This window comes from Anser cygnoides, chromosome 5 (assembly GCF_040182565.1).
Source record: "Anser cygnoides isolate HZ-2024a breed goose chromosome 5, Taihu_goose_T2T_genome, whole genome shotgun sequence".
In the NCBI taxonomy this organism is placed as follows: domain Eukaryota; kingdom Metazoa; phylum Chordata; class Aves; order Anseriformes; family Anatidae; genus Anser; species Anser cygnoides.
In genome coordinates this window covers 51,571,808-51,595,177 of record NC_089877.1, presented here as the reverse complement: position 1 = coordinate 51,595,177, position 23,370 = coordinate 51,571,808, and the positions used below count along the sequence as shown (strand labels likewise).

The 23,370-nt window shown below is 42.7% G+C and overlaps 1 protein-coding gene across 7 annotated transcripts in view; it reads left to right on the top strand.

Annotated features, from left to right (window-relative positions):
* SYNE3 (spectrin repeat containing nuclear envelope family member 3) overlaps positions 1 to 13,036 on the top strand; it is a 66,050-nt gene extending 53,014 nt beyond the window's left edge. For 6 of the 7 annotated variants that reach the window (XM_066998302.1, XM_066998301.1, XM_048070364.2 and 3 more), the window contains exon 18: positions 974 to 6,883. In XM_066998302.1, the coding sequence (XP_066854403.1) occupies positions 974 to 1,168 (195 nt within the window). In that variant the 3' untranslated portion in view covers positions 1,169 to 6,883. Of the gene's footprint in view, positions 1 to 973; positions 6,884 to 12,243 lie in introns of those variants that run through there. The other variant, XM_048070363.2, reaches the window with a different exon arrangement.
* Positions 13,037 to 23,370: the final 10,334 nt, after the last annotated feature.

The window sequence follows — 23,370 nt, the reverse complement described above, 5'->3', positions numbered from 1 at the left end:
TACAATAACTAAATCTCATCAGCCATTTGATGTAATGGAAGGAAACTGACTGCATCTGAAAGAGGATTTCACAACACAAGTGTCTTGTGATGTGTAACCACAACAATATATTTGCCTTCATAATCAGTTCTGTAAACATTTATATAGAGCTGCAAGAGACTGGGAAATTTAGAAAGCAGTAGAAGAGACCCTTAGAAATAGCAAGGAGTGATTGCTTTCCTTTACCATCATCCTTCTCAACTTCTCTGCTGATGTTTCCCATGGGCTGTACCTGATGGTGCTTTAGTGGGACAAAGGCATTGCCTGTTAAGTCATACATCCAGCAGAGGCCAGGAGCCCTGATTTTGCTATAGTACTGATATCCTTTGAGGCTTGAACACAACCTAAGCTCCTTCGAATTAACTTCCTTTTGTGAAAAACACAGATCCCACTGCAGCAGATGTTCTGTGCTCATACTTGTGATGTAGGTTGTTATCTAATGCTGTAGCAGCATTAAGTGTTATTTCTGTGTTCTGAGTATAAATCCAAGTTTGATGAAATTAATGGGTTATTGAGTCATATGTTTCAGGACTGTTTTTCGCTGATATTTGGGCCTTTTTTTTTTTTTTTTCTTCAAAGCACACACAGTTCTTCTTATTGACAGGAGATATCCAGGAATTCTGCCAGTGGAGATCTTGCTTCTTAATTAATATTTCCTGAATTCTGTAGCCCCAGATATGTTCTCTCCTGTTTGTGTTGATCCAGATTAAATTGATGAGGTTAATTGAGCTACTCCTGATTTGCACCAGCATAAGGAAAAGTGATGTAACTTTTTTGTGTGCATCTCTTCTGTGGCTGTTCAACAATAAATGTTTTGTGTTTTCTCCCATTCTTTTGCATCACATAAAAGTTTAAGATGTGCCTGGGAAGGTGTAAGAGGAACTGAGGCATACTGCAGTGCAGTCTGAGTTATTGTTTGGTTTATGTCTTTCAGAAGCGCTCTGGAGTGTGCTCCTTCCTGCATCGAGTGTGCTGGGCAGCACTGCCACTGCAACTTCTCCTCCTATTCCTTCTGCTCCTGGCCTTCCTCCTGCCCCTGGTAGAGGACACCCACAGCTGCACGCTGGCCAACAACTTTGCTCGGTCCTTCAACCTGATGCTGAGATACGAGGGCCCACCTCCAACCTAACTTCTTGGCATGGCAAGAGGTGACTCAGAAATACAGACTCTTTTTCTTTTTCTTTTTTTTTCCTTTTTTTTCCTTTTTTTTTTTTTTTTTAACTTTAACAACTGCAAGTATTGTAGACTTTAGGGCTTCTAATAGGGCCATCTTATCAACTGGGTATATCACATAAATGCAGCATAAGATTAGTCCACATTAATCAAGTATTTGAGCAAAAATAATATTTTTACAATATTTTGTTATAATATTTATAAAGTGTATATAGAGATTATGTATATGTGTGTATATATATATAAAAAGTATATATAAATGCATATCTGTGGTCAAACTAACATCTCCATCCACTCATCCACTGTTTGGGGATAATCCTGCAATGTTTATGTTTATACCATCTTTCAGCAAGGAACACTGAATGGTGGTGTTGTTGTGGTTGTTTTGGTTGTTTTTTGTTTTTTTAAATCAGATTTTTGATGTTTGCAACCAAAGTCAGCAAGTATGTGAAGATGCGAACATGCACCAGAGTGTGAACCGGGGAGCAGGTAGAACAGAATTGTGTTGGAATGCAGGGGTTGACACTCAGCCTGAGGAAAATTGGGACAATTCTATTTAAAATCTTGAACTGTTTTTTCAGTATCTGGATGCAGGTATTGCAGAAGGTAATGGAAAATTTTCCGCTGACTTAAATAGAAGTGGGGGTGGGCCTTCTCCTGTTCTCTTTTTTTTTTTAACAGATTTCTTTTCCAATTACTGTGTTCTCCAGCCCACCTGAATCAGGAGAGGTAGAATACAGCAGGAGGAAAGCTGGAAAAAAAAAAAAAAAGACTTTTTTTTTGTTACATCTATATAGAGAACTTGTAAAATCAGGTCATAATTTTCTGAACAAATTTGTGAGCACTGAACAAAACCTTATATCAGTGATTTTGTCTTTAAAAAAGCAGTGGAGATTTTATTGTTAATATTATTATTATTATTATAACTTTATAAAGACTCATTTGGGAATGGATTATAAAGCCTGAACAGTGGGATACAACCTGCCTCAATGTCAGCATTGCAAAACTCAGAACTACTTTAATAATACCTCCCTGAAAACAAATCTCTTTCATAGTCTATTTTTATGTTAATGTGTTAATGTTTTGCTGTGATGTGAACTGACTGTATCAAAGGCAGGCAAGCATGGATTTCTATATAGATTGAACGCCAAGGTGATAACAATTTATCATCTATTTACCTAGGTTTATGCCTGATTTATCAAATTTCTGAATGTACATTTTAACATTGTCTTTTAATGTAAAACCTCAGCTTTACTGTGATGAAACCATTCTTGGTGGTGTTTTACCTAATTGATTCCTGAAAGGAAAGGTAATTTCTAAAATTTTGTGCCATTTCCGAGAGCAACACCTTATTTTCCCTTCATTTAGCTTCAGTAATAAGGGGGGGGTGGGGGGGGACACTGACAGAAGAAACAGTTATTTTTCCCATCCTGGCTTTGGTGCAGAAATTTGCCTTGTTCATACCAGCATGTGGTACTTGGTGTTTCCCAAATACGTTCCAAAATAATATTAAATCTGTTGCACAGGTAAATTATTTAGTAGCTGAGAAATTGGAGGAGGAAGTCATTTTTCTTTTCTTTAACAAACCCATGAATGTTTTGTTAAATAAAAATAACTCGAGTAGAATAGGAAGGCAGAGCAGCGAGGAGCTCATTATGGGCACTGAGTGAAGGGGAACAAGCAGATGTCAAAGAAGAGTAGATAGAGAAGAGAGGGGTCCAACAACTTACAAAGCCTAAGAAAGGAACTCTCTTGAATAACAGAAAGGACAAGAATACAGTCTCTAAAGAGGAAACATTTCTGAATCTTTTTGATTCCCTCTCCCTGCTCAAGTATTGATACTATTGCATATTAAAACACCCTTTCTTCAGTAAGATTTAAAATGGGGCAAGTAACAGGGACTCTGCCAGCGTTCTGAGGAGGCTCTTTTGCCATCAGCCTGAGGAGGCTCTTTTGCCATCAGCACTCTTGCACTGTCTTCCTAGTAATGCTTCCAACTAACCTGGTTTTGCTAGAGTTACATAAAAACATCAGATTTCTGAAAAAAAAAATAAAAACATCAGATTTCTGAAAAAAAAAAAGTGAAAATGAGGATGTGAAAAAGAGCAAAGGATAGCAGGGAAGGTGAAGGTATTCAGGTAGAGGTCAAGGGGAGTGTGAGGGGCAAGGGAGTGTGAGAAGCAAATTAAAGCCTGAGTGTCAGGATGCAGCAGAAGAGAGTAAGAGAGCAGGTGGGGGGGAGGAACAGAGAGATGGGGGGAAAGGCTGTATGCTGAGGGAGAACTAAAGATATTCACAGCTAAACCAGAAGTGAGGGAAGGTAGGGCCTGTCACTTCTTTCCTGGAGGAGCCAGATGGAGAGGAGCTATAATTCATCAGAGAGCAGAGTAAACGAATTCCTTCTTTGCGACTGTTCTTTCTGGAGGCCGAGGACGTGCCTCCTCCACTCCCCCGATTAGCTGCTCAGGAGCCATGCACAGTCCCGCAACGCTTCTCTAAGCATTGCTGCCAGCCCCAGGGGAAGAACCCGGTGGCTGTGCAGCAAGAAGCTAATCATCATCAGGCACAGCTCCATTTCTAATGAAATGCTCCAGTGGAAAAGATGTGTGGGGGAAGAGGGGCAGTGACAAAACCTGCTGTATGGGGTTGTGTATACGTGTGCTTGTGCACGCACTTTCCTCTGGTGTAGCTATGTTGCACTTCTCTGAGTTTTGCTGAGCCTCTCCATGTGATGAAAATATATGCCAGCAAAAAAAGAAATTTAAAATAATGAGTAAAAATATAGCCACAAGAGAAAATCAGAAGGGGCATACACAAGTTTCTACTGTGAAAGCACATAATCTCACATCAGATTTCTTTCTGCCCAGCCTTTCTAATCTGGATGATTTTTACGGAAGCATGCAACTGGATAAAAAAAAAGTTACACAAAGGACCATAACAGAAAACTGCATCATCACCTTGATGTTTCAGTGTTGTGGCAGGATTTAAAAAAAAAAAAAAAAGGGAGAGAGAGAAACACTCTTGTGCTGCTGGGTTACATTCATTTTCTTCTTTAAATCCTTTGTTATCTTGCAATTTTTTGCTTTAAATCACAGCAAATCTGTTCTCTTTAACTCGTGTTATCTGAATATCTCACTTAAGTGATGAATCTTTCTATATCTTTGCAATGGAAACCACTTGAAGCACAAGACTTTGATTTCCATCTCACTTAGAACAATTTCACTGCTTTTTATTGACCTCACCTGTCCAATGAGATGAAATTTTTTCTAAGGAATTTTACTCCCTTTATTTTTCTAAGGAATTTTAGAAATAGCAAAAGTAAGCCTGAAATGTAAGTCCAAAGTTGACTTTCTTTTTTATTCTCTAACTTTTCTTCTGAAAAGTTTAAGATACTGATAGCTGGAGGTGTGCATAAATATTAATTAAGTCAGTAGTGGGAACAATGAAAACAAAATGCTCAGTTCAATTTCCAGGAAACAGAGCAAAGGCCAGATTGCTCGAAACACAAAATAAATCATACTGTTTCTAAATCAGTCCTTAAAATCTTGAGCACTGTTCTTCATTCCTGAATCATTGATCACAGATGATTTGGGGATTATATCCTCACTTTAGTGCCTATAAAATGCTCATGCACCTCTGACATCTATTTAACTGAGATGTTTTGTAGCTCAGCTTCAGATTGGGGCTGCTGTCTTAAAACATCCCTTGCCAAAAACCTGGGATGTGCAAAACAGATAAGTGTCTACACCTGAGTGCTTGCACTGCTTTAATGCAGATCCAGCCACTGTCGGAGAGTGTGAAAGCCCTATAAAATAGATTGAAAATGATTGAGCTTATAAATTGTTTGTGCATCTGGCTCAGGCCATGTAGCCTACACTGCACGTAGATACGCAGCCTGTTCTCAGAGCAGAGTTCTTGTGCTTCTGTCCAAGCTTTCTTGCCTGCCTTATTGGACCCAGTAGGTGATTAACCATATTAATGACCCATCAGTGCTGAAGGCAAAATCCTACAGTCGGGTGCCAAAGCATTAAAGTAAGAATTCTGCACAGCCCCGAGGGCATACTTCAAACCCAGCCTTCGGAGTGAAAGCAAGCCTAATTTATAAATTGTAATTGATTTTGTAGCCAGATGCTTTCAACAGAATTTTCCATGACTGCAATACAGTGAAGTAGAAAATTGCTATTGTGCCACATGTCTCTGATTTCAACTAGCAATTTAGATTATATTAAATATTATTCATATATGCCCTCTCCAGAAATCTTTTTGTGAAAAGTGTTCAGTTCTATATGCATATAAAAATCATCACATCAGTTAGCACAGAATCTGCAGAGTGATAATCATTTCAACCGAGTACCAGCTTATTTGCCCTGACTGAGATATTAACTGAGATATTAACCTAGCTAATAAAAACAGCTAATGATCACTGGATACGCTTAGAATTTCTATTTCTCCATAGTCTTCTTCACTGGGAGTCAAAGACCTCAGAAAGAACAAATGTCTCCAAAAAAATGGCCACCACCAAATGTATGTATGGTAGCCTCTGCATGTCAGCAGAAGGTTACAGACTGAAACTGATTTATTATCCACCCTAGTATACAGTATTTTGACTTTCAAGAAATATTATAAATATCCCAACAAATATATCTTTGCCAGGCATCACAGCTGTCTCCCAGGTCATAGGTTATGTACCCAGCTGGCTGTAAAAGCTGCTTTTGGAGTCTTTCCTGTCCATTGGATAGCATCATTTGCTATCCTGCAGCTGAAAACACTTTTACTCAATGAACTATATCAGCTTCTTCCAGAGCCGCTGGGGGCTGGCAAGGATATTCTTAGTAGTGCTCAGATCATTGACCTGTTCTGAGCCATTACAAGTTTATTGCATCAGTCTAGCTGTCAGTGCTTAGCAACTCTCAGAAGCCAGTTTATTAAAATACTAAAGATAATATTGTTGGTAGAGACATCGTGATTCATTCAGAAACCAATCTTATTATTTTTGCCATTTTTAAACACAATTATAAATGGGCTATACTGGGTTCAGATCAGATTAGTCATAGATATTGGGTAACTGTGTAGAAGGTTTTAGTCACTTTTTGACTGGCAGAAGTATGTACAACAATTAGGGGTTCATTTTGCATTTCCTCAATGGTAAAATGAAACAAAGCTGAGATGCCTGAATACAACTTTTTCAAAAAAAAAAAAATATATATATATATAGCTTAAATATACCTTTTTCAAAAAAATATATATATAAAACATACAGTCATACTGTATATATATAAAGCATACAGTCAAACTGTCATACAGTTATTTTTTCTAATTATTTTCTAATTTGTCTATCCAATCTGAAATACGAATGCATCTAACATATCAGTAGATCTGGAAAGAAAGTGAAGATATGTCAGGAATATACCAAGTCGAGCAGCAGCCTGAATGGCACCTTTGTTGCCTATCCTACTTCAGGAAGCGCCAGATGTGAGCTGGTTGTATCAGAGAGCCATCCCCCCTCCTCCTGTCAGACCGTGGGTGAGGTGAACCTGCTGTGCTGAAGGTACCAAATCCCGATGGCAGCAGCAGGAGACATCAAGCCTTCAAAAGGCAACCTGTTATCTCGGTGCAAGAAGCGAACAGGTGGGATTGGTGTAAAGAGAGCAACCCTGACTAATGACACAGGGAACAAAGGTTTGCCAGCCTGCTCTGCCAGACAAAATTGGGACAGTGGCCGTCAGCATTGTCCAGCTTCACCTCACTGACCGTGGAGGAGGCTTCCTTCAGGGCATCACTCTAGCTGAGATCTGAGCCTTGGGGGTGCTTCTTTCTCCTCACCAAATACAGAAGGAACTGCTAATTCAAACGCCTCAGTGACAGATTAATTGTAGGTGGTAGGCGCCGATGTGCCAGGAAAAGACACAGGAAATGCTATTGTGGAGAGAAAGATAATGAGGGTCTCTGTTCGGTCCTTGGGAATTAGAGGTTCGTTATAGAACTGAGGTAGGCGAGTTTTTTTGTTCCTTTCCAAGTAATTGTGAGGTGTGGCCTTCAGTCTTCTGGGTTTGGAGATGAGCCTAGTCGATGCCTTATTGAATACCAGGGGCTTTCTGGCTCCCAAGCCATCAGGGCAATGAGTTCCACATCCTTCCTGCCAGGTGAAAAAAGTATCCCACTGAATTTGGTTTCAAATTTGTGGAGGTTGCTTGATTTTCCTTCTCTGGCCCCAGTGTGTCAAATCCAAGGAAAGAGACAGACCAGTGTTACCCTCTCCAGACCATTTGTTATCTTCCCTTCTTTTATCATGTCTTCTTGCTTTGTTTACTTGCAAAGTAAATGAACCCAGTCTTCTCTGCTTTTCATAAGGCACCCATGCACTTGATCATTCCTGTCACCTTTCTCTTAAATGTTTCCAAAGCCAATTCTTCATTGATACACATAGCAAAAAATAAGGTCTGGTTTCAACAAATTGAAACACTTATTGGCCACTTTTCTTGGTTTTTTACTCCTCCACTTCTCCATCCTGTTCAGCTTCCCTCTCTCCCTGCAGCGGTCTTGCTGCAGCACTTAGGCTTCTCGTTCCGTCTGCCAAACTCTGCTTGTCTTCAGCCCCCCCTGCCAAGGATTATTGGAAAGTTTCATGCCCACACGCAGCACAGCTCGGTTTCAGCCTGACCCTTTCATTTTGTGTCTTCGCCTCTTCACAACAGAAGCCTGCACGACAAATCGCAGCGCATTCCCTTTCCTTACCTGCACTCACTTCTGCCTCCTCTCTGTTTTCTTCCAGCCCAACGTCCTGGTCAGAGTCTTGGTCCCACAGTGGCCAGCCTTGTCGTTCCCCCCTTGCAGCTCCTCCTGCAGATCCTCTGCCTTTTTCCACCACCCCCTGTAGCAAAACAGCCTTTGTAGCTCTCTGAGGGGGCTCATATCTGCTGCCATCTCTCCCGAGTCTCCTGCCCATGTCTTGCCCTCATCTGCCTTCCGTGTTGGCTCAGGGACTGTCCTTAACATTCACACCTGCAAATCAGAGTGCAAGGTGTCGCTTAACAAACAGTTATTAGCGACGAAAGCCCTGCCATTAGCATTGTTCAGAGCCTGCCCAGACCCTTTTTCTCTCCTTCTCTCCAAGCAGGTTTTGATGGGTAATCCAATTACTGCATGCAGAAAATTTCCCCTTAATTAGCGCGGAGGGCTGGTGTTTTCAGCTCTGTTACCCTCGTGCTGCTGCTGTTTCTACGAGCACTGCCATGTGCCACTGGGCCCAGGGCTGTGTGCTCAAAGGTGTCTGCCCCAGAGCTGCCCAGAAGGCTTGAATGTTGCTGTTAGACATCAGAATAAGCCAGGACAGTTTTTTTTCTTTTTTTCTTTTCTTTTTTATTTTTTTTTTGGGTTGAAAAAAAGAAAGAAAAAGAAAATGGTCACACTTAGCAAGCTGATTTCACAACTCATTCATCAAGCCCTCTAGCGAACTATTTATTTTAACTCCGTTTTGTTCAATCATAAGCTATATGTTAAAAAAAGGGAGGGGAATTGGGAGAGGCTGGAAGCCAAGGGGAGGCTGCGGTGCCATCCGCCATTATCTGGGCTTTGCAGTGAGGCCTCCAGCTCAGATTTGGGGTTAGGAGCTGGTACTGTTCCTAAAGTGGCCCCCACCTTCAAAATTAAATTGTTTCTTTTGTCAAGTCCAATAGGCGTTGAACACCACAGGCTTGGTTTCGCTACAGATACGAACACCTCTGTATGGTACTGTCCACTGCTAAGAAATATATGTATGTGTGTATACATGTAATGGGGCGCGTAATTATTGTCCTACTTAAAGAAAGGTGACATTCCACTTCACAATGTAACTCTCAAGTGCAGCTTTTAAAAGAAATTGTGTCTGGAAAGAAAGCTGGGAAAGTTTAGAGGTATGTGTTTAATAAGCTTTAATGAGCTTTAATAAGCTTTGAGTTAGGACTTCAGCCTCCGAGATGAAAAGCACCCAAGACGATTTTCCCATCACCTTCCCAGATCAGACCTTGTAAGAGTTTAACCTGGGAGTCATGGACTGAGCACTGGCTGTTTCTGAAGGTATTTGGATGCTGGAGGTACTAAACGACTCCATTCTCAAACACCAACCCCCATTTTGTACATGTGGCTTACTGGAAATCGGAAGACCCCTCTTTGTCCTGCTCTGAGACCCCAACTGTTTTGTCTCAGTGGATGTATTGCTTTTGATTGGAGTCATTATTTCAGTGTTTTCCTTTTAATTTGTGCTCACTCAGTTTATGGGGTGATTTCAGGAGAACATCCTGGAATCTTCCACCTACCCAGCCTCCAAGCTACCTTCCCAGCCTCTTACCTTCTTCTCTGTTTACCGGGCTGTGCTGGACCACTGTGAAACAATTACACAAGCAATAACGCGGGTGTTGCGTTTTCCTGTCATTGCTTTTGTAAGATGTAACACCGCATTGACATTGAAAAGTGGTAGGAGACCCAGAAACTGCATTATTGTTTACTAGCAATATAACCAACGTACAGTGCTTCTGCAGAGGACCTGTCCTCACTTCTCAAAACAGCTGGCTGTCCTGGGCCCAATTTCATTAACAAGGCTGGATTATAAACACTCTTGGATCCCTTCACCAGCACTCCATTAATCTTGCTTCCATCAGTTTTTGTGCTTTTGTTTAGTCTTAAGCTAGAGGAAAATTTAAAGAAATATACTGAGACACCCTTCAAGGGTGCATAAATATCCCATGTGCGTCACAAAAATTATGGCAAAATGAAGGGATTTACTCTCACGTTGAACAAAATTAATAAGAACTTCTAATGAATGTATTAAAGTTATTAAGCACAGCCTGCGGTGAACTTTTCTGTAATTGAACCATTCTCTGCTTTTAATATAAAAGTCAGCAAATATTGTGGTATTCTGTTAGAAGTGACATGGAACTAAAATGGGAATTCTCCAGAATTAGAGGTTTATTGATACAGATCTAAATTACACCATTATGTCCCATGTTACATCACCTGCTCCGGGGCGCTGAGGAAACCCAAGGCTGTTCACAACAGGAACTCATGTTGTGAATGGCTTTAAAGTCTTCAGAGCTCCTCTGCGGGTCCAGGGCTGGTAGTGGAGAGGATCAGACAACTTCCCGTGAACCCTGTGCGTTCTGCTTGCTGAAACCCTGGCTCGAATTCAGGCGTCCCCAGCCCAGCTTCTTGTAAATGTTAATATCCAAGTAGAACAAAAATGTTAGAGGCAATTACAGCACGAACATCTCCTCTTGTTTATGTGTAGTAGCTGATAGCAGAGTCTGTAATAATAATCTGTGTTTATACATGTGCTGTTCAATGTAACCGCTGCCTGCAAAATACCTTTTAAGTGTCACAAGAAAATAACTGGATTGATGTCACTTTTTGCTTATATGAATACAATTATTTGCATTGCAGGGACCAGTTCCACTTTTGTCATGTTATTTATGATTTTAAAATACATTTGTGATAAATTAGGCTCATTTCTAAGGTAAACAATACTGGAGCCAAGCAGCTGTCTCTGTACATGTGCATGTTATCACAGCTGATATCAAGTCCAAGTCAGACTCCTCGTCTTGCTTGGACCTTTCCTTAACCTTTCTGGCTTATTCAGGGAAATGCGGACCAGTCTATTTTCTTATTAAAAACGTGGCTTTTTGAAAAGCTAAACTTATTTTTTGAATCCTTTCTTTTTACAACTGTTGACTCAGAAAGACTGTAACACTCATATTTTTCTAAACTGCCTATTGCTTGTGTTGGAAAATATTATATATAAATATATTTTTTATTCTACAGATTTCCATGTAGTTTTGAAGCTCTTTGTTTTCATACATGTCCTCCTATTTGCTAGAATTATCTCAAGGAGCTGGAAGCTTCTGTATACTGACTCTCTATGAAATCATATAAAAATTTAACTGCATAAAAAAGACTGAGTTTATTTTTTATTTGAATTGCTGGAGCTAAGTCGTCTTTAGTGTTATTCCACGTAAGATGTGCGGAAAGAAATCAGGTCATTTTTTTGAAAGCCTGGACTGCGTTATGTAGCACTTCCTAAAAAGTCTTGACTGCAAGTCAAAGGAGTTTATCCTAGAAATGGTGCCAGTCCGGGGCCTGACTCCGTACTTCATTCACACCGTTCAGAACTTCATTTCACGAGCAGTCCCGTGAAATTTCACAGGAAATATTAAAAATAAGAGCCTATGATGTGTGAATAGCAGTGGCAGAGCGAGGCCCTTTTCTAACGAAGGACGGGGACTTTTAACCGGGGAGGAGGTTATGATCTCAGTGCCTCAGGACAGCACTTTGGGTTCCCTCCTGGGCTGTGGGCGCCTCCTGTGTGCTCTGGGCTTACCCCACAGCTGAAATACCAGATTAAATCAGTTGAAGCCGCGTGGGCAGATGAGCATAATAGAAACCTACGGTGCAATATTGTGGAAAATGGCCTGATTTCATTCCGCAGAGCAGCACTGGGGGCTCGAGTCACTCGCAGCCAGGGCTTCTGTGCACCTGTGAAGCAGAGGCCCGTGCTGCGTGCCGTGACCGTGGTGTAACGTGGCAGGACTTCTGCACGCTGCCTGCAAAAACACTGCCTATTCCTAAGCCTTGCCAGAAGCGTATTTTCCCAAGTAAAAGAATCTGATACCACGGGACTCTTCTTGGATAGGTAAATGGCAGCTGGGACCTCCTGCGATCAGGCCACATTATTCTGAAAGCTTATCCCTTGATGACAAATAAAATACAATGTGGTTTTGTTGTTGGCAAGGGGGATAAAGAGACTGGAAATTCATCACCCCAAGCCCTTGCATTGTGACTTCTGTGACGCTCCACTGTTTGCAATGAACTATGTTGCATTGGATATAACATCAGAGTATTTTATTTTATTGCATGTATCCTTTTTTTGTAACGAAAAAATGAAAAAAGAAATTGATGTTGCAGTTATAATGACATAAATAAACATGTTTTTCTTTGTAAGGACTTTTAAGTTATTCTGGGGGGCAGTTTCACATTTTCACTGTGCTTATTTCTTATCATCAGAGTATTTGGACTGACCTAGAAACACCCAGAACAAGTGAAGCAAGGATAAAATTTGCTGCTGTCTGCCTCTCTGCTCAGGTACCACTGGAGGAAGGTTGTGCTGAAAGTACCTGCTTCGTTCTAGCCCTGTAAGATTTAATAGAAAATGTCATCTTTTCTATAAGACTGTGCTGCTGTTTGAATAGAATTCTTCAGAACCCAAAGAAAATGTGAATTTGCTAAACCATATTATGATTCAATATAATTTCTTACAGCGTTAGCCTCTGACACTCCCTCTCTGTGGTGTTCCCCTCAGTCCCAAACCTGCTAAGACAAAGGGGAATTTTTTCAGAACCTCAAACCTGGAATTACCTCCAGTGAGCGAGCAGTGTGTTACTTTAGCTGCTGCTGACTTCTCTGAAGGCTAATCACCGCAACGTGTGTGTGCGGATGCACAGCTCTCATTAGCATCCGAGTAATTGCTGTTTTCTTTCCTGAATCTTTATGAGACAGAGTCTGCCAAGTTCTCTGACATGAAAGGGCTCCACAAGCAGTTACTTCTGGAGGAGTGGGAAACCACTACGATTTTTTGGTTAACCTATGGGCTCAGTTCCCTGTCGCTTTTATGAACACACTGATCTTTATCCAGGTCTTCGTGACGTCTCTCAGGTATTTGTGCGATGTGGTCCTGTGGCTACCCATGAGCTGTCTCCCACTAAGCCCCCAAAAGTACACATGCAAACACTTCAGCTGACCATAGCTGTGTCAAGATCTGACCAGCAGCTCAAATCCCTCCCAGAAGAGAGCGGGGTAAAACAAGTGAAAACTATGAAGCGGGGGCAGTTACATTGCTCTAAGGGCTGCAGTCAGTGCACAAACAAAATTTTTTTCTTTTTTTCCTTTGCAAAATATATTTTCATCTTGCAGGGGTTTTTTGTTTGTTTGTTTGTTTGTTTTGTTTTTTTTTGTTGTTGTTTTATGGAGGTTTCTTTGTGTATATTAGGCCAGTTCTTCTGGAACTGGTAAGGACACTAAGGACACCTGGAACGACTTTATTTTGTCCCAGACACCATACATAGACCAGGGAAGACTGTCTTCCAGCAGGGAGGAGAAAGAAGTGCCTAAAAATAAACAAAATAGCTCATTCTTGTATGGTAAATGGATATTTTGTTGACCAGGTTCAGGCTGCAAGCAACTCTACAGCTGATCAGCGGGAGCTGGTACAGTCAATGAGAATTATTATAAACACTTTTAGAGGACAGTGAAATACTCTGAGCAGTTATAAATCTCCTAAGTCATATATTACTAGATAAACACCTGTTTCAGATAGAAACCTCACTGCTGGAGGATAGAAATATCTGTTTAGGTTGTAACAGCAAAAGGTGGCAAGTTCAATAAATAAAAATAATAAGGTAAGACCCTTAAGTGGAGTAAATCAGGGTAGCTGCATTAAAGCTGTTGGAACTAAGTCAATTTACAACAGTAAGAATCTGGCTTGTGGTCAGCAGGGATTTTACAGAATGCCTAAAACCTCTCCGTATAGAGAGCTCTCCTCTGCCTTCTGCCTGTGCACTAAACTGTATCCACACAAAAGCCCCCACCAGTATAATGAGGTCATTTCGGATGTGAGCGTTCATTACATGATTAGATAAACTATGGGGAAAAAAAAAAAAAAAAGAAAAAAGAAAAAAAAAACATCATTAGCAAAGTCTTAAATAAAAGAGGATGGAGCAAGGTTACCGAGTGAGAACTATTTAAATAAAATCAATCTCAGCCCTGGAGAGTTAACAGGGAGTGGCTTGCTATGGAAAAAGAGCTGATGGTGTGTCGAACCTGAGCATTATGGTCGTGAGAGATTAAAAGACTTTTTTTTTTCCAGGTTAATATTTCAAGCTTTCTAAACTTCATTCCTTGACATACCACGAATGCAGCCTCGGTTCCCAACTGCAGACAGACGCTCTGATAAACACATATTGCTGGGGCAAATGAAACTGAAGTTTCATCCGGTTTTACTGTAGCACTCGTGGTATTAAGAAGGATTGTAATATAATCCTCTTCGATGAATAACCCTAACAGATGTTATCAGGGTTGCTCTGTACGAGCTGTGGACCTCTTGCTAGAACTCCCTCTGTGGCGGTCCAGTTCATAAATTGTCCTAATGGGCTGCCTGCGCCGTCCTGCTGCTGCAGCAGCATGAAAGGGGTGCTCGGCAGTGGCCTTGAAAGCCTGCATTATTCCCATCTGGTTTGCATTACAATGCTGCTAAATATTTCATGCTCTGTGTTTTACAAACAAATAAGGGCAGAACTAATCTTTTTGTTTAATGTTCCTTGATTGACATTTGAGCAGAGGAAAAAAAAAAAAAAAGATTTGGGTTAGTGCATGTCGTTGTTGTGCTTGTTTGGGGTTTGGTTTGGTTTGGTTTTCACTTCAGATCTGGAAGTGGCTCTGCAAAAGCTTTTAGTGGAAGATAGAACAGATCTCCGTCAGCTTTTCTGGTGGGCTTTTTATGGCACCATTAATACAGAAAGAGATACCGGGGAAATCCAGATGATGAACATGCTGTTCGATCAGCTGGGATTTCTTTGCTTGCGAGGAGATAACTCGATGAAGTGCAAACAGAGACGGGGAGCAGACGCTGACTGCTTGTCAGCTGCCCAGGGAGCTGTCTCTGGCTGGAAGCACGGCGGCTTTAACCTCCACCAGCATTTTAACCTCCCATTTTGCCCAATCCGGACGAGGTGCACGAGTGAAGGAGAGCGGTACATAGGCAGCTTGTCCCCATGTCCAGCCCTGTGCGGGGTCCCCAGGAGGCCAGGAACCCCGCTGGGGTGCGCAGCTTCCCCTTAGGCACCTGCTCGTAGATACATAGACCAAAGTTTAAGACTTCAGGTGGTTTTCTCCAAATCCAAAGCAAGCCCAGGCACAGAGAGGGGCCTCTCAGCTGCTTCTCCGCGTCAATGGCAGCATCAGCTGTTTTACCCGATGTTTGGTAAAATGTCTTCATTAGGCTTCCCGCAGCTGCCCATCAGGCTGACTCATCCAGCAGGCCTAATCTCAGGGGGTTGTAAGGTACAAAATGTCACTCAGAAAAGGCTAAATATTCAGAAAAGGTGAGTATTCCCACTCCCAACCTGGCTCTGCAAGGGGGTGACAGTGTGTCAGTGCAGATACTTAAACACACTAAATTTTACTCTGTAGTACTATTTTTTTTTATCATTGCATAAACAGAAATTTTTGTTGATTTTACTCTGGGGCTGAATTCTCTGTAGTTATTGTGGGATGAATTTTTTCCCTATTCCTGATGCATCGGACATCCCATCCCTTCCTCCTGCAGCTGCTGGCCTGAATTCTGAGGCAAAAGCCAGCACTGACCCCACTGCTTGCCTACAAATAGGCTTCATGACTTACACTGAGCAAGACATTCGAGCAGTAAAATTATATACTGCTTTCTGTATTTTTTTTTCTTATTTTTTCCTATCATTTTCTTCCTGAGGATCTCAAGGCAGGCTGAGAGTTCGACTAATTCTCGGCAGTCAGCTGCGACTTAAGTTCTTTTTACTAATTGCTACTGCCCAGCAGAAGGCTGCAGTTCTTGAGCATCTCTCTGCGATAGCACACAATAGTTTCACTTGGGACTGTAAAAATAAATTGTAACTTCTAAATGCTGCAGTCCCGTGCATTCAATCATTTTCATTGTGGAATTTGACTTTCCACTTACAAAATTTCAAACCCAGGAATAGCAAATGCCGAGTCATAAAAGCCTAGGAAATGGGGAGAATCCAGAGTGCAAGGCAGCATTACAGCGTCTGATCTGCTGTCTCCGATAATACCCTCACAAGACAGGGGTCTTTTTTTTTTCTTCATTCCTGAACAAATGAATTGCAGCATGTATGAAATCTCCAGAGGCCATCTGTGACTGTAATTCATTTACCCACCATATTATGGAACAGATTTTCCAATGAGTTCAAAACTTGAGGCTGAGGAGGGGGAGGGACCAGTATGATGAGAAGGATCTGCGATCCGTATCTAAAAATAAAAATATTATTCAATTGTCGTATATGATGGATAAAGTGTCTGACACACCGGACAAAGCCATAGCAACTAGATAAATATGTTTAAAACATTTAATTTTGATACATTAAGAATGAGACAGAGCAGGGGCTTATCGGCGCTGAAATTAAGCAGACATTTCTAAGTTCCTAAAAGCCCCTGATTTTGTTTAGCTTGGAAGAAAGGTTGCTGCAGATAACTTGGAGGTGCAAGGGGAAGGCTGGGCAGGCTGGGACCAGCACTCACCTTTCTTCCCCAAACGGTGCCTTCGAGGCTGCAGCGGCCCCGGCCTGATCTGCGCGGCACCGCACGGGGCCCCCAGGCAAACCTACCGGTCCTCGGCTTCTGCTTTTTAGCCGAAATTAGTACAGTCATTTATGACCCTAGCCGCTACGAAAATATTTTTATATATAGGGCGCTCTCGATATTTCTCTAGTGCTGTTAACAACCAGTAATGGTAATTAGCAACAGGCCCTCAGGAGCAGCCGGTTAGTTCTGTGGCTGCCGGATTTCCTCCCCGGGCCGCTTCAGGAGGCTGCTGTGCCGCACCAGGAGTCAGTTCGGCCTGCGGCGGCCTGCAGGGCCAGCCTTTATGTTGACCATGAGTTAGGTACCCACTGAGAGGTTTTGTGTTCCGCACTAGGTACTGGGCTCCTTCATAAAATGGTATCATGCAGAAGAGGAAAATAGTGTGAACTCCCCTGCCGGCACCAGCCCTTTCCTCCTAGTGCATCGGGCCCCCCTGGCTTGCACGGGTGCCACAGGGCACAAACTGAGGAGCGACATGGGGCTACCAGGCACGGCGAGTGCCAGCAGCCCAGCCTCCAGCCCCCAAAGGAGGATTCGCAGCTCTTCGTCCACGCAGAGAAAGCCGGGTGGGCCTGCTTGGGGGCAGAAGTTAGCCTAATACTGCTCACACCCCTACATGGCTGCTTTCGACAAGAGCATCTCAGCCCGTTAGGGATGAAGTCGCTGCAGGTTGTATTGCTTTTTTGCTCATGCCTTCAGATAGATAGCAGACAAAATGCCTTGCACAGTGCCATGGTGCTGAGCACAGCTTTAGGGCTGCGGTTATACGTTACTGGCAAAACCTTCGGTGACAGGACATGGTTTGTGCCAGCAAAACTGCATCCTTGTAACAACATAATTTATTTTTACAGTAGAGAACTAAGACATATTGGCAGGAATTTGTTTTTACTGGGACAACCATATCTATGCAACAAGCTTTTTTTTACATACCTATATATGTTTATATATACTATATGCATACATACTATTTCTGTATATAGCATATATAGTCCGTGATACTCCTGATGTACACAGAGACTACGCGATTTTATTAGATAAAAGCAGTGTAGGTTTGTCCCTCTCTGTCTCGCCCACGCTCGTTGCACTTCAAAAAGCTGGAGCAGATGATGAGACCCACGAGCACTTCAGCATTACCACTTTGTTTACACAGGGTGGCAATTTGGTCCCAGAAAACTTAAAAGAAATTCAAGAAAAAGCAAAAATCGCTCCAAACCCAAACTATCCGATGTAAAAATGAGGAAATGGAAATAAATGAAAGATGCAGCAGCAAGGTTAAATTAAATACATAAATAAAATAACATTTACATATGGATAGCAAAAGGGTAAATGACAAATGGAGTGGCAGCTTTGTAACTGTCAAGTTACAAAGTAAAGGCTAGTTGTGTTAGGGCACAGGCAGCTCTTGCTTGTATTCGTGCACATCCATTGGTATTGGAGAGGGGAGAGAACCAGAGCATTTTTGCTGGCATCTAACAAGCACCTAACATGTAAAAACATCACACTTTAGCGTGCATGCCATGCTGCTCACCCTCTGCTCAAATTCATGCAAGAAGCAATGGATTCATGTCTGTTTTTATGTGCATCTTTATACACTGTTAGTATCTTACTTGCAAGGAGCCTGGGCACACAAGCAACAGGAATAAAAACTGGGCAGCTTCACAAGTGGAGAAGCCCACGAGATGTGCAAGCCATGGCCTGGTCAGGGGCAGCTGTGGTCCTCAGGAACCCTCGCGACGAGGCCATCCACTCAGTAGAAAGGGGCAGCTGGGACTGAACTACAAGCTGCAGAATAAGAGGCTATCCAAATTTATGTTATTATTTTATTTATTTTTAGAGGACTTGGCTGGTCAGACCTCCTTGGAGGGGCCCGGCTGCTGACTGTGCATGCAGTCAGGTTTCCAGTTCATACCTCCAGCATGTATCATTGCTACAGGAAGATCTTTGGGGCACACGTGTGGACGCACACAGGGTTGTGCGTGCTCCTTTGGAGACCAGGGCAGGCTCCGTTTCCCTCACCACTCTCACACCAAGGCCCGCAACACTTGTGTTTAAATTCCATCACATCCTGCAAAACCTCTTCTGTTTCAACCAGCCCAAACCAGCTGCTATTTCTTCTTTTGTTTGAAATAGCAGTGTTTACTTTAATTCTTGAGAGTGTCACAGATAATCTGTGGGATGGACTCCTCATTTCCCATGCGCTCCGAAACCGCCCAGTGTCACGCACAGCTGCTGGTGCTGCACAAGAACGAAATCGAGTGGTTCGGCTCAGACAAAAGCAGATAAAAGTCCAGTGTGCCTCTTTCTGTGGGCAAAAAGGAGGAAGGGACAAGGAGAAGAATCTCAATCTAACAGAAACGCGAGGATTTTGGAGACTCACAGGAGGATAAAGGAATCTGAAATCTTCCAGTAAAGAGGGATCTGTTGCCTTCCTGAAGCATGGGGATCTAATTACTGTTTTTTCCCCTTCATTATAAAGCGACTATTGCAGAACATAAATGACCTTGTAGACTCGCACGATATTTCTGCCAAAAAGCGTATCCATTATCAAGTAATACATTTTCTGCTTGTATAGTTCCAGTGTGCTCTTTTGAAAAGCAGTAAGTTCTCCTCTGACTGCCTTATCGCATTTCAGGATGCCTTTAGTTATGGGACTCTGCCTATTCAGTAGTTCATGTCAAATTTTCTTCAGTAAGCAAAACTTAGAGTTCTTTCAGAACTGCTTTCCTGTTCCCCAGTGATGGAGGTGTTGGACTTGCTCCCTCCCTCGCTAAAACACATCTGAGGTTTGCTATTGATTTCATGGAGGCCACAAAGGCACCAAACAACATGTCTCGAGACCAAGCCCCTCTGGAGCTAGGCTAATTCACACCACCTGAAGTGTCTTTCTGCAAGAAATCTGCAGCAAAAAGAAAACTGAACTTCAGGAAAAACACCTCAAAAAGGTTGAAACAGCTCTCAAAGCGTGTCTGCAGAATTTTAACATAATCGAGTCATCCCAGCTGGCTGTACCACTGCACAACTTGTGTATCATGAAACTTTGGTGTCTGATAGGGAGTAAGCTTAGACTGAAGTCAGGTAACAGTAATTCCTGACAAACAAACAACAAAAAAAAAGAACACTAGAAGCCATCGTTCCCAAAAGGACTTATGCCCATGTTTCAAAGTTGAAGCAGCATTTTGACTGTGTCTGTACAAGCAAATGAAACGTCTGCAGGACAAATCTCTGGCACTGAGGGCAATGTCACAGCCGAGCGTGAAAGCAGGTGGCTGCAGCCCAGGGCCTAAGGGGGGACATCCCTGTCCAGCCCTCACTCCTGAGCTGTTCCCAGCAGCTGCTCAGGGCTGTGTTATAGTCGGCATCCCAGCTCTGGGGCCGTCCCAACACTTTCCGGACAAGATGTTACATAAACACAGTTCAGAGCCTCAGGTTCAGGTACATATGTTGGTGTCTGATACCTAAATTTGGATTTGAGTGCTTTGCTTCGTGATACATTAAGTGCCACAATAATAAAAGATTATAGTTTTGTTAAGAGTGGAAAAAAATATCCACTATTTTTGGCTTAGAGAGTGAGCCTTTTGTTTGCTTAAAATAACTCATAAATGGGAGCTGTGCCCTTAAGAATATAGCTACCCGCTTTCATTTAACAAAAATTAAAATTGCTATTGTTATTTTGTCCCACATTTTAGTCAACCGTAATGGTATGGGGGGAGATATTTTTACTGTAAAGCATTCAGGCAGTTCAGTCCCACAGGGGTATGAAACACCACACCAAGATGTGTGATGCATCTTCCAACTGCACGTTTGCAACAAAAGGAAAAAAGTAAAAGAAAAGAAAAAAGAAAAATGAAACAAAAATCTTTGCAACAAAAGAGTCACAGAAATGCAGAAAGTAGTTCTGATAATTTTTAAAAGATGTTTCTTGTTATAACCTATCAGTTATGATAGCCTCCCCAGCTGTGCTGAAATATTCAGCGTCCCACATTCACACCAGCACTATTAATGGTCTGTGCAGCCTGGAGGAAGGCATGTTATCCTTGTCATTTTGTGGTTTCCCCAAACTCTAGCGTGAAGCAAGATGGGCTTACTCTGTTCTGTGTGAATTTATGTTAGATATTTCTGGTTCTCCAAACAATAAGGAACATGACAGAAGATCCTCTTCGAGGTTTGTGTCATTGTCCTCACTCACAGAGGGACGAGGAGTGACCTCGTGCTGTGCCTGGAGTTACCCAGCAGCTCGAGGACCAGCATGACAAGGCTGGTGTGATGGGTCCTTCAAAAGAAATCCAATTTTGAGGGTGGGAGAGCTTTTCCTGAGCCCAGTATCCCTCCTGAAACAACACCATCCTGGGGAGCCGTGCAGTTCATGCTCTAGGGACAGAGGTGCCCGGGATGGCTCCTGGTCACCTCCTCTGCTGTGCCAGAGCCCGTGGCCCTCCCAGTGGGAGGCAAAAGCTTGGTTTTGGGTCACTTGGGGGAAGCGAGCACCAACCCTGCTGGTTCTGCAGGAAAGGGCTTGTGAGGAAATATTCGGGAGCCTTGGATTTACTGGGCCAAGCAGTCTCTAACAGCTGACCATGAAGCTCTCAACATTGATCTGAATAGAGCAGATAAAATTTAGGTATTTCCAGCTTGTTTTAATTTCTGTAGGTAGATTGGTTCAAATTCTTTTCTTGTTTGCAAAATAGGAAAATAACTTTTTTTTTTTTTTTTTTTTAATGAGCATTTCCCCAAGGGGTGGTGTCCCAGTAGTTGTGTCTAGCTGTGACTCCTGTGATCCTTCCAGTCATGTTTTGGACCTGGGTATGGTTCAGTCAGATCGCCCAGCAAGTCAAGGATGTCTATCAGCAGCAGAAGAAGCAAATCCTGGTTTCAGGTGAAATTGCATCTTGCTTTTTTTTTTTTTTTTCTTTTAACTGAGTTAGACTGAAGCTGCAGCATGTGTTTGTGAGAGGAGAGAGGACTTTACAAATGCCCTTAGCACCGGAAAAAGCTTCGTTGGAATTACCTTTTATTACACACAGGATATGTACCTCATTTAGGAAAGACAACTTGAATGATAGGTAGATTTTTATGTCTAATAAAGCATTAACTGTGATCTACATTTTCCTGCCGTTAAAGCATTTAGAGTGGCTCTTTCCTGTGTGGATTCTCTGAAGTCTTAAAGAGCTGAGCTCAGGCTGTGTGATTTCTCTCCCAGGGAGCAGTAGACGTTCTCCACCTCGTTGCACGAGGAACTAGTGCATGGGTGCAACTGTTGTGTTTAGGGAGGAAAAGGGAACTGCGAACCCCGCTGATGTACCTGAGAGGTCACACCATGGTGTGTCCCCAACAGATAATCCCCAGGATGACAAATCTACAGCCTGTGAGACACCAACTCCATCTTTCTTCACTCCCAGTGTACCCCCGTGGAGCAAGGCCTATCCCAAGCAAAACCCATCCTGCCAGCTTCCTAAGGAGCAGCTCTTTGCAGGCCTATGATCTGCCTTTCTTTGACTCGCTGAAATCTTGGGTTTCTCAGTCTTGCAGAGGGTCTTCTCCCTTCCACCTGCCACTTGCCACAAGAGCTCGGTTGTGCTACCAAGCCAAATGGAGACGACTGAAGAAAAACACCCAGACTGCCTGCACACAAGGCCCCGAATGTGAGGGAAACATCAAAAAAAGCAGGAGATGTAACTCAGCCAAGGCAAACATGTAAGAAACCGTGCAAGGGCTCAGAAGAGAAACCAGATTGCTGTTGAAATAGCTGGTTAACGTTTTGTCTGGAAGCACAGCTTCAATAAAATAGGTAAGGAAACCAGCTAAGGACCCCCAATGGCAAACATATTTATTGAGAATCCAATAAAAGTCTCAGAACAAATAGCCTGAAGGACCCGTAGACACAGCCTCTGCTGTAATAAAAACGCAATACAAGGCATCAGGGAAATGGTAAGGGAAAAGGGCTGCTCCGCGAGGAAACCAAACAGGAATCCCAGAGCATGAGGCCTGGAGACGCAGGCTGGGATGTAATAAAGTCACTGCCATTAGGGAAAAAGAAAGAAAAACAAAACATCCAACAAAGGCACAAAGCAGCCCCAGATACCCCAGCTAGCCTAGAAAATCAGCACAAGTTGCCGTAAAAACACATGGGAAAATAGGAAAGGAATAATGGTTGCAAAGAGATCGGCACCGGCAGGTACCGCAAGTCCACAGGAAGCAATGTCAGCGGCAGTAAAGGCTGAGGGTGCCTGGGAGACAAATCTGCAAAACGTGACAAAACGGAGGCCTTGGAGGGCCTGAACCTCTGCGTCGGAGGGAGATCTGCACTAAACGCAAAACCCCACCTTGCACTGATTTCTGTTTTATTTATCATGGTCAGAAAACTTCTCTGTAGGTGAAAAGAGAGGTCAGAGGATTCCTGTTGTATAGGGACAGGCAAAGTGGGTTTCTGAGGCAGCTGTTGGCTCAAAGGTTCAGCCTGTACCTGCATATGGTGAGGCTTTAGGAGCCATAAAAGCATACAAAAAATATATATATTTTATTTTATTTATTTTAAAAATTATTTATTGCCAGAGTTGTTATGGTGCTCGCAACAGCTGATGAACGTTACAAGTAGGGATTCATACGATTAAGCATGATTTTTTTTGTGCCTCGTTAAGGAAAATGAGCGAGCTGAGGAAGAAGGTGGTTTTCACTGCCCGGCCGTGGCCACACGCTGCAGGTCGTGGCCATAAAAGCTCACGGCAAGGATCAGTGTCCTCGGGCTGTGCTGCCAGGAAGGCTGTACGGGCAGGACAAATGCAGCACAGC